This window comes from Daucus carota, chromosome 7 (genome assembly GCF_001625215.2).
Source record: "Daucus carota subsp. sativus chromosome 7, DH1 v3.0, whole genome shotgun sequence".
Lineage (NCBI taxonomy): Eukaryota > Viridiplantae > Streptophyta > Magnoliopsida > Apiales > Apiaceae > Daucus > Daucus carota.
Genome location: NC_030387.2, coordinates 7,595,974 through 7,607,976, shown reverse-complemented (window position 1 = coordinate 7,607,976; position 12,003 = coordinate 7,595,974). Strand labels below are relative to the sequence as shown.

The 12,003-nt window shown below is 33.6% G+C and overlaps 1 protein-coding gene across 2 annotated transcripts; it reads left to right on the top strand.

Moving 5' to 3' along the window:
- Positions 1-2,947: 2,947 nt before the first annotated feature.
- Positions 2,948-9,772, top strand: LOC108193689 (protein SIEL). Of its 2 annotated transcripts, XM_017360463.2 has the most exons (8): positions 2,949-3,671; positions 3,976-4,056; positions 4,327-4,512; positions 5,751-5,939; positions 6,600-6,740; positions 7,157-7,246; positions 7,631-8,091; positions 8,803-9,772. In XM_017360463.2, the coding sequence occupies exons 1-8, from the start codon at positions 3,030-3,032 to the stop codon at positions 9,713-9,715; spliced, it is 2,703 nt and encodes a 900-aa protein (XP_017215952.1). In that variant the 5' UTR covers positions 2,949-3,029; the 3' UTR covers positions 9,716-9,772. The 2 variants fall into 2 exon arrangements, with proteins under 2 accessions (XP_017215953.1, XP_017215952.1); XM_017360464.2 differs by lacking the exon at positions 6,600-6,740 and having other exon boundaries at positions 2,948-3,671.
- Positions 9,773-12,003: the final 2,231 nt, after the last annotated feature.

The following is a 12,003-nucleotide window of genomic DNA, read 5'->3' as shown; positions in this document are numbered from 1 at the left end:
AAAAAGTGTGAAAAATCGAATTTTTTAGAAATTTTGAGCGAAAAGAATTACTTTTGAGATTTAACACGACGATTTCATAATGCTAAAAAAACTGAAACATCCACATATAAACACTCTAAAATTTTCTATCAAACTATGTACATTTCATGACAACATGAAATGTGGCATCACAGGACACGTCACGGATTCTTGATATCGTTACGGTATCACAAAACCCTTCAGGTTACCATGAAGGCTTAAAATTTTATTAAAAACCTAATTCAACCACTCATTATACACATAATACACACAAAAATACTCTCAAATTCTACCTAAGATCTTCAAACCATTCAAAATCATGAGGAAGAAAGTTAGAACTATTTCAGCATGAAAAAGATATGCTCCTTTGATGAGGACCGATATGTTATTATAGATGTTAATAAGAAGATGCTCCTTTTCACGAGGACCGTTATACCATTTTGGAGGGTCAATTAGACGATACTGATGGGGACATGATGACGATGATCCGATACATGGGTTGGCGAAACGTGCGTGCTACTACATTATAAACATTTTCTACCACTACGCATGTGTTCTATGCTAATTTATCATATACGGTTTCTATATTATTTCTTCGGTCTGAATTGTGGATGTGCCATTTGGAGCAACGACTATTCATGAGATTTTTGATTTGCCGACATCACAATCGGTGTATGTATGATGAGTTTCAGAGATCAATGTATTTACATAAGAGGACTTGGACGGAATCATTCAGGATGTAGTTATACTATGTACGTGCTGCAATTTACACAAGCCAAATGGCAAGTTTTGTATTTTTATATAGAGCATTAAGTTTGTATGAGAGGGTTTTGTATAACTTTGTTTATACCTGGATCCTGCCTACTTATCCCTTCCATTCTTTGACCATGGAGAGAACTATTATGCTTCATGACCTGTCAGTACTTTGATGTTGGTAGTTGTTATCTTTTTTTTTTCTTTTATAGAGTTGAAGTATTATGTTTAGTTACATTATCATATGATGTAAGGCATAATGTAACGTAGATTATAATAATGATAACTCAACTTGATAACAAGATAGGATATAATAATCGAGTCTGATACAAGACTCGACATATTGAAGAACATGTACATACATAATCAAACAATCAAGTAAACTGAAGCAATCACATAGTTATTAAAAGAAGTTCATTAATATGTTCAGGGCTTAGCAAAGAATAAAGTTCAAATTATTTCGAGAATCAGAAGTTGTCTATTGATTCTATATAGATGCTAGTAAATTCTAGTATCATCATCTTGATTATTAATTTGTAATAAGAAACTGAAGCATTTTTAACCAGGAATGGACTGATCAATGTTAACAATAAAAAATGATATGAATTTCAGTGTTAGTCGTTTGTGAACCAGGCCAGTGCACTAAATATCAGCATGTACGAAGCTGTTCGTACTATTTATTTGATGAAGAATTGATCAGGTCAACAAGTCAGCAGGTCTAAGTCAAAGTCAAATGTTGCTGGAGTTATTGCTACTATTTGAAGTTGAATTAGAAAACAGCGTCAGAACAGTTTCACTACACCATGTATTGGATTTAACACACCCTTTTCAGTGTTACAAACAAAAATATAACATTACATGTCTTGAAATTGGTCAAAATTGATCTATTACTACACTATTATTTATAGTTAGCATTATATAAATAAATGTCATCATATAAAAGATTTAATATCTATGACTACACTAAATCCCATATAGCCGTTGCCCATATAAAAAGTGTAATCAAATTTAAATAAAAATCAGCGGGACATTAATTGCTAAGACGGGTTACAGTGAAAATATAGATATTTTGAATGCAGTGGGTTAAATAAAAGTACTCATAGCTCTCACCTTACCCTCTTTCGAACCGCTTTCTCTCACACCATCCTTTCCGCACATATTTCTCGCAATCTCTCCCGCACATATTTTTCGCAACTCTCCCACGCTCAGGACTCTCTCTCACTCACTTCTCAAGTAATTAGGATTTCATCAGTTAGGGATATCCAGCAACAGGTTGTAAACATATTTTGTAGGCCAATAATGCACTATGTCTTTAAAAAAGAAACTAAAAAAATTGAAAGAAGGTCCAATCAGGATGAGTGGAAACCGAACCGAAAATTAAAACCACACCAAATAAAACCGCGCCGATACCTTGGTTTTGGTTTTGGTTTCTATTAATTTTAAAATCGAATAGATCCCGAACCGAACCGCAACAATATATATATATATATATTTATTTTTATTTTATATATTTAAATATAATATATAAATTATATTTATTTTAATTTATCATGTCTATTCTTCTGCCATCTTTGTGTTGTAGTACCAACTTATCTAGGTATTCAAGTTTCTCCGAACATGTTCATTAATTTGCAGAATGTGGGAGTTCTATGGCGAACTATACATGTTTGATGTTTGGCCTAACTCTTTATTCCTGACTACTATTTATGGCATGGTTGAAACAACTTCTATTGCATTATGTTCTTTATTCTTTCCAGACTTGAAGTCAGATAATTTTGTGACATACATTTTACTCATTATATCGATCAATATTATACTCATTATATGGATCAATAGTTTCGTATCTTGATCACTGATGTAACTATGGAGATATTACTATTTTTGACATATTCAATGTAAATTTGTTAAAGACACCGATATTTCGAAAGTTTATCAAACTCTCACGGTTTGAAAACGGAACCGCAAACCGAAGCGCAACACGATATTTGGTTCGATTTCGGTTTTCAATTTTAAAAACAACACTTTGTAGTACCAGTTGTGGTTTTAGATACAAATCGTAACAAACCGCGTCATACATACCCCTAGGCTGAATAATAGAAAAAATAGTAAAAAAAAAAAATATTGAAATATTAAAGTATAAAATATTGAAGTATTGAAATATAAAATATTAGAACATTGAAACTCAGAAAATCGGAATTTGGAGGGAAAAAGGGGAAACTTAAAACTATAGTGTCTTGACGGGAGTCTTGGCGGCGGCGATGGAGCAACAACTCCTCCGCAGCTTCCTCGAACTGAGCGCCACCGATGAGCCCCCATCCAGGCACACCCTAACACTCGCACGATCACTAATCACCAATCCTTCAACTTCAGATTCAACAATCTCCACTATTCTCCAAGCCCTAACACACTCTCTCTCCCTGAATCCTAACCCTCACACCATCTCTCTCCTCTCCGACATCTCTCTCCGCCACCCCCACCTCCGCCGTCTCATCTTCTCCTCTCTCCGTACTTTCTCTCTACTCCCTCACAATTCTCCTCGCCTTGTTGTCGAATCGCTGTCTATACTCGTATCGATTGCTGAGCAGGACTCTGAGCTTCTTCAGTTAGTTGAAGAGTTGAGTGAGAGTGTGTTTTTGTCTGTATGTTTTGGTGGTTGTGTTAGTGCCAGGAGGTGGTTGTTGGCGAATGCTAAGAGGATTTTGGTTCGGCCGGCGGTGTTGGTTACCGTGTTTTTAGGGTTTAGTAAGGATCCGTATCCTGAAATTAGGAGAGTTGCTTTGGATGGATTGAGCTGTTGTGTTGGGATTCAGGATAGAGGGGTGATGGAGGGGTGTTTTTTGCGTGGTGTTGAGATGCTTTCAGATACGGAGGATTCTGTTAGATGCTCCGCCGTTCGAGTTGTAAGATGCTTATCTTTCACATTAATCTTTCACATTAATACTTACAAATCATAATAGAATTAGGAACAAGTCAATGGCCTTCGATTTAGTTTAATTGAGTTACCAAAGATGATATTTCACATAATAATGTGCCAGATGTTGGTACTGTTCTCTTCTTAAGTAAAATGTTCTGGCTCTTTTTGTGATGATTTTTGTGATTTATTTGATATGCAACATATTTTAAAGTAAGCAAGTTCTGAATTTTCATGTACACTGGTTATGGTTGAATAGAAATGGTAAGTTTCTATATTTCTTGCGATTTCAGATTAGTGAGTGGGGGCAATTACTCACGGCATCCAGCGAGGGAGCAAGTAAAAAGTACTGGTCTGATGCCTTATTTGAAAAGGTATAGATTATAACTATGTTTCACAAAGCTCAATCCTGTTTATTTGAAATTTAGAATGGATAATTTTGTTTCATATTTATACCTACCCATGTATAGTGTGCCCTCTTTTAGTCTTTGGAGCTATGCAGGTTGGGTAATGTATATGTTGATGTGAGACTAGTGATGGCCTTAGCAAACAAAAAAAAAAGAAAAAAGAAAAGAAAAAGAAAACGTTTATATGGTGCAGTCATATCTTATTGTACTACCTTTTTTCAATCATCTTTTCTGCAGCTTTGTTCAATTGTCAGAGACATGAGTGTAAAAGTAAGACTTCAAGTTTTTGATGCCATTGGGAAGATAACGATGGCCTCCGAGAATATTCTACTTCAAACCCTGTCTAAGAAAGTACTTATCAAAACACAAACATCTGATGTTGCTGGAGCTTTTGTGCATGGGATGGAGGACGAATTTTATGAGGTAACTTCTAGAATTTTTAATAAATTCTTCTCTTTCTTTGGGATTCATGTAGTGTATACATGTATTAATATTTAGCTATCTAAATTGTTATGTAATCTGTTTATGTGTGTGTGTGTGTGTGTCTACTCCCTCCGTTTCAAATTACATGTCCACTTTCTAAAAATCACATAGTTTAAGAGAAGTGGATTTTGAGAAAAAAGAGTTGTATTAAGTCATTAATTGAACATAATATGTGGCATATGGTTGATCTTGGAAATATAAATTAGAAATATGTGAAGGAGAGTTGATTTTGGAAATATAAATTTACATAGAAAGTTGAAGTGGACAAGTATTTTTGAAACAATTTTTTTTTTCTAAAGTGGACATGTTTTAAAACAGAGGGAGTATATATATATATATATATATATATATATATATATATATATATATATATATAGGCAAGTGATCAAATACAAACTAAGAGTAAAATAGAAACTACAAACTAATATGAGTCCTTGAATGAATCTAACCTAATGCCCCCTAGAAGTCAGCACACAAGGCCCTAACAGACACGATCCCATACATTCCCTTCCGTTTTTTAATTTGATTTTTTCCGTCAATTGATGATGTTTTTTTGAAATCATTTCACTGTATTTTTCTTCATCTTCCAATGATCAATTTGCATATCATATGTGCTATATTTCAATTTGATTTATAAATTTTTTATTGCAGTTTTTACTTTTTATTTTAAGAAAGGTTTGTAGTGGAGTAGGACCCTGTATCTATATATACATATACATATATATGGGCAGATCTGTTGTTTATGCTTAAAGTAGATATCACGTATTTACCATCTTTCCTATATTAATAATGTTTGCACTCAAATTAAGCAGGTTTAAGAATTAAGTTTAATGAAGAAATTGACAGGTTAAATTTACAAGTTAAGGTCAAGGCATTGAGTTCAATAAGATATTGTTCTGATTGTTCGATTAATATACTTGTAAAAGCTCAGGGTCAACCTGGCTTGAGTCTAAGAATAATTAGGTGCCATTAACCATTATGAGCCTGACATGAACACCGCATGTTCATAAAATTATATGTTTAAGGTAATCTACACATTGTTTCAATACCATCAAATATATGTTCTCATCTCCGTCACCCACCCAACCGCACCCATACACACATGTCTTTGTTTTCTTATATTGATGTTTCTTTTTAATTGTAAGTTCATTTTTTGTCATTTCCTGCTATGTCTTAAGGTGCGAAGGTCTGCTTGTTCTTCCTTGCGTGAACTCTTCATCCTTTCTTCTGACTTTGCTTGTAAAGCCTTAAATTTGTTGGTGGATATGTTGAATGATGATTCAATAGCTGTCCGATTACAAGCACTACAAACAATGCATCATATGGCGCAACATGACCATCAGGTTCAAGAAGAATACCTTAACCTGGTAAGGTCTTGTACTTAAATATATACTTTTGTGTGGCTCTTAAGTTGCAGTGTTGGGAATTTGTTTAGTTCTCTTTCATGCACGGAATATTAATTATTGTTAATGAGGCTTTCCTGAGTAATGGGTAAATGTGAACATGAGATAAGCCCATATGAACTATGGCTCGAGGATTTGCTTAGCAATTCTTTTTTAGCATTCAAGCTTCATGGTTTGCATTTGTTGCGCTTGTTAAGTAGAGTATCAGTTGTAGTGTTATATTGTTAAGTTTACACATGGATACACTGGCTTATACACACATATTATTTACTTCTGTTGAGAAATGGTGAATTACAAATAAAAGTGCACACATGAATGTTATTTTTTAAGTTCAAAGTATCTGTTTTTCCTTTCATATCTATGTTGTATGTAGGTGACTCCAAAGTACTGACTCCTTGAACTAGTTTGTCATAGACAATGAATGATCTTTGCTTTTGTATTGTGTAATATCTATCAGTTTGTCATTATTATATATAACTAATGACTAATTTATATTAGTCATGTTCACTTTTCATCAAGTGCACTTCGCACTTGAGCTCTGTCAACCCTATTGCGCTTCACTGCACTTTTCACTTTTAACTACTATAGAATTGATTTTACAGTTCTCATGGTTTGGTTTTGCAGCTGTTTGGTGCTTTATTTGACACGTCTTCCTCAATAAGGTCTGAAGCAAGGAGAATAATTCAGTTACTTAAGATGCATAGTTCAAAAATGTTTAAGTTCTGTGTTAATGGCCTTGTTAAAAATATGGAAGCTTTTCCTCAGGTCAGTCATAATTAAAATAAATCCATGCCTACTCGAAGTGATACGATGATAATTTTCCTGCTGTCCCATTTATCTTGACCTGGTCTATTTTTGGTTGAATGGACTAATTTTTGAACTAAGATTTAAAGTTATGCTTTTACAACTTTTTAAATCCAAAACCGAAAATAAAACAATATCGTATGTAATATGCATTATGAAACTGGACAATATGGCCATAAAGTAAAACCAGGCTAAAACAAACAAATGCGATGGAGGGAGTTTTAAATGTACTAGTATTTTTAAGTTCTGGCATCTTCTTTAAGATCTTTAAATAATCATAATACATCCATGGGAAAAGTTTACTTTTATACAGATACATGGAAAACATAATTCTTGTTGGTTCTAATGCTGTTTTTCCTTGTACAACAATACTGCAGGATGAAGCTGATATATTTCTTGTTCTCTTTATTATCGGTCGAAAACATGGTAGTTATGCTGCAAGTACTGTTGAGGAGACTTCTCAAGATGTAAGTTCTATAAAACACTACTGTAATAATCAGTGTGTCATATTTAAAACTTCTGAAGAGGCTATCTTTTTCTCCTGCAAATATAAATCGCTTGCAACTGTGGTTGAGCCTTAGATATTTCTGTATGAATTGTCTTCAATGAGCCTTTTCTCTTTTTGCCAAATTTATTATTCTGCCATCATTGTCAGTCTAGTGATGCATGCTAAATGTGCTATGCCTGTATACTACTTCCTAGTTCCTAGTGATTAGTATATCTTTAAATTTTGGATCTTTCACATGTGATCTAAATCTTTAAAAGAATGTGAGTTTATGGCTCTGCCTCTTGGTTATTTCGATTTAATAAAATGACTCCATGAACTGAAACAGATATCTCTTATGTTTTAGATAGATGACTTTTTCGAAGGCAAGTTGGGATCTAATGGTGCAAAAACTGCTCTAATTCTAGTACTGGCCATTTCAGCTTCACTATCACATGAGATAAACATATGCAGAATTCCGCCCAGAATGTTTTCATATGCAGTCACTCTTCTGGGGAGAATATCTTCTGGGTTAGCTTATGCTTTGGATCGTCATGTACTGTTCTCTTACTTGTGTGCTTGCAGTAGATCCACATCTGTTTCTGACTCGGAGTTGATTAAAGGGGATGAGATTCTGCAACATATAGTAAATGATTCCTCGCGTAATCAGGAATCACGGGAGCAGAGCAGCTCAGAAGTATCAATCGCAGATTGTCAGTTGGAGGGGATCGAAGTATTAGCATTAGTGAATCTAGTCCTAGCACAAATTAGTAACATGTGGCAACCGATGCAAGTTGGATGCATTGATGGAGTACTTAAGACTTTAAGGTATGCTACGATTTCTCTTTGTTTCCTCGTGATATTTACTTGCATACATTGAACAATGATTAGTTTGAAATGGATTTGCCCTATCTTATCTGTTGTCTTTCTAGCCAAACAGTCACAGTGTGAGGTGAAGTTAATTATATCACCCTATGTCCACTTCTTCAGAAAGTGCGGATCAACAAAGGGCTAAGTGCTGATCTGACAGAGTTAATAATATTCCACTGATGGACAAGAAAACAAGCTTCTTTCTTTTTCTTCCACAGTATAATATGTAAAAATAAAAGGAGAAATCAGTTTCTTGGGGCTGTAAACTTCTATATTCTTAGAAGAATATCAGTTCATCTATAAATTAATGCCTGTTAATGTCCACTGCTTTTCTAACAAAATATAATGCAAAATTTTTAGATTTCATACTGCAGTAATGACTCATGCATGTATCATCTTTGAACGAATAATACATGATATATGTATATGCAAATATAAGTAAACGGTATTCAATATTTTATTAGTTAAGTAGTATTCATTGTGTTAACCAATTCGATAAGTTTCTTACTTGCTTCCCTGCATCTTCGAGTCCATATAAATACTTATTCAACTTATCTATGATTATACAACTTAACTTTTATAGAAATAAATAAGACTACGAATATTTTCTAGTTTGCTTTCATCTTTGGAATCTTATTCGTTTTTGATATTTTCATGGGTGACATGCAGGAGTTTGAAAGAAGAACTGGGAAGCATAAATAATACATCATCCCAATCTTCTGGTGTTTTGGTTTTTGCACTGAAATATATACGGGTGTTGGAGCTTTTTGGAAAGATCTGGACAAACTTAATGTGTCTGAAGAAGTCCCCGTTAACAGGAGAGATAGAAATAAATTTTGGAGAATTAGATTATAAACTAAGAGAACTGGCTTACACATTCTTAGGGTTGGATAAAGAAGTGACGATCCACCTCCTGGAGTTGATGGTGGTGACTTGTACACTGAAGTTATGTAGTTTACAGCCTTGGTGTTATGTATCTACTCTGAGAAAGCTACATTCCATATACTCAGTTGTGGAACTACTTCTTGACAAGGGATCCATTGAGCCTTCACATTTTTTGGCAGAAGCAGGAAAATCTTTGCATGGAGTTCAAACCTCAATTGGCGGGATGAGTAACTTGTTTCAGTTCAGGAAGTTGCTGGAATTATTTTCTCTGAAGCAGGTTGAGTTGGCAGGAGGGCTGAAACACGTCAAGGCAGAGTTGGATATCATCAACAATACCTGTGAAACTCCACTTTTCTTTGTTTCAGGCCTGCCTGTTGGAATAAGATTACAAATCACCTTATATAACATGGATGTTGATAACAGGTTGTGGGTGAAGTTAACAGTGAACGAGTATTCTTGTCAATATGTGTATCTTGACCTGAAACAATTCGGAGATAGTGACCCTGTTAAAAAGTTTGTATTTGCTGCGCCATTTTACAGAACTCCTAAAACAAATTGTTTCAAGTTGAGAGTTACCTTAGGTATGGAAGATTTATCTGGTGAGAAGGTTATAGTAAGGAACTTTAGGCATCCTGAGCATGATCTCATTTACCTTTGCACCGAGAAAGAGGTGTTTCTTTCCAGGATTGTAAAATAGGATTAAGCATTAGCTATACATGCCTTGTTTATAAGCTCTTATATTTGAATGTCTAAATGCATGTCTCTTAAGTACACAATAAAGCATTTTCCCCCAACCACAATATGTTTTTGAACCTAAATCAAATAAATTTCTCTTAACAGTGTTTATTTGGAAGTAGACTGTGGCGGTCGAGAAAAGGCCCCAGCTCCACATGTCACAAAACCAACAAATGATACCCAAAATAAAATAACAGAGTTTGGAAAAAAGGTGCCAAATATCATTCATATGGGACATTTTGATTTTGGAAAGAAAACAAGAGATGATGTTGCGTTTAAGTTTGAAAATTTTACAAAATATTACACGCCAATAGCATTTAGATTGTGTAGGTTAAGAAGGACCAGCATTTTGGATCATAAAATAATAGCTGTGTGACTGTCTTTAACTTGAAAGTTAAGAAAAACATGATCATATTAGACATGTGACACTTGTTAAGTTATTCATAAATTAAAAGGTAAATTATTATTCAAACTTATTAGTTTAGATAAAATTTTGTCAATAATAACTTATCATGTATAAAAATTAGTAATATGATAATAAAATATAAAAATTAGCTTTTAAATTGGTTGTATGTATTTTTATAAAATTAAATCTGAAAAATTAAAATACGTTCTTGAAATTTTACAAATTTTAAATTTTTAAATATCATTACATAACTGAAAAACTAACTTATATTTTCAATAAATAAACAGTGTAAATAAGGCAAGTTTATTATCACTTCTACTTTTATATATTAAAAATGGATCATATAAAACATTACCTTCCTTACGTTCACTTCTTTTCTATCATTCTCCTGGCACAACATTCTCTTCTTTTTAATCGATAATGAACCACAGTAATCAAGTTAGATTTATTTTTGCGGCCTGAATACATTATTTTAGAATCTTGTGTAATTTTGGTGACATTTGGTCTGGCTAGATATGTACCAAATATCTGGATTTAGTTGTGGTTTACAGACCGTTCAAAATTACTATATCGCAGTAGAGAATAGATATGTACCAAATAACTGGATTTGTTTAATAGATTGTTGGATAGTTAAGTTTTCGCCGTTTAACTATCAACTATCAACTACTTCCTCAAGTAACACTAAATTACTTTTGATATTGTTTAGGGTATTTTTAAAGAACCTCTAGCTCCCTTTTGGTTTTCGTTTGAGAGGATCTTTTCTCTTGCTCAATGCACTTGCACCTACATAACTCCTTAGAAATGAAGATATCAGTAAACGTGCTAATTCCTATGAAGAGGTGATAATTTAATCATGAAACTTATTTTAATCAAAAATTCAGTAAATGTATTACTAATATCCTACATAATGTGAATACAATTTATCCCTGTTAATTGACCAGGTATATTCCTGATAATCTTGCTTTCTATAAATTATAAGTGATTCTTGTTAATTGGGCAGGTATACTCTTGGTAATCTTGCTTTCCATAAAACACAAGGTTTTGTATAACGAATTTCTAGAAAGTTTACATCAACTCGATTTAGGGATGTGTTTTTTAAAGAAGTAGTTAATTCAATGGAATTGTCATTGGCCCATGGTAAAATTACATTTTTCTTATTGGGTCTCTGCATTCTCTTTAGCAAAGTATCTAAATCACATATGAATGTGTGGATGGTTGATTTACACAAACATAAAGGACTTTACACTATACTATTTGATAATTTTTCAGGTTAGCTGGAACCCACGTCTTCATGAGCCTTGCCCCACAAAGAATTGCATGGCACATCAAACATCAAAGTATACTGGAATGTTTCAGGCAAAGGATAAGGGCTGACGGTACATTTTTCCTAAATTCTACTCCCTCTGTCCCGTCAGACTTTTTGAGACTCTCGTAGAGTATAGTTCTATAACGTATTTTTAATTTTTTGAATAAAAGTTTAAACGTCAAACTTTTCTTCAGTAATTTTTTAAACAAAAATATTTAGTATAAGTATATTTCATAAGAGCCTTAAAATGCGTGTCAAAAATAACGTAAAGAATCTGGTGGGACGGAGGGAGTATCTGGATACCCAGCTTAAAGCTTTCTCTGAGTCTTTAAACAGTGAAGAATATCGTAAATGTCATTTCAGTTAATGGTAGATTTTTTGCAGCTTCGGAATACTTGCTCATGTGTAATGTTATGCCTTCTTATAGGGATTTTGGTGTGGTAATGTCCCAGCATTTCTTATGGTTATGCCGTATACAGCCATACAGTTCACAGTTTTGCATAAGTTGAAAACAATTGCTGCCGATTCTTCTGAAGCA

What these genes read in the sequence shown, in the direction of transcription:
- LOC108193689 (XM_017360463.2), top strand. Translation starts at nt 3,030, where the DNA reads ATGGAGCAACAACTCCTCCGCAGCTTCCTCGAACTGAGCGCCACCGAT. An exon ending in CTGATGCCTTATTTGAAAAG is followed by an intron (nt 4,057 to 4,326) that starts GTATAGATTATA and finishes TCTTTTCTGCAG; the next exon opens with CTTTGTTCAATTGTCAGAGA. An exon ending in AAGAAGAATACCTTAACCTG is followed by an intron (nt 5,940 to 6,599) that starts GTAAGGTCTTGT and finishes TTGGTTTTGCAG; the next exon opens with CTGTTTGGTGCTTTATTTGA.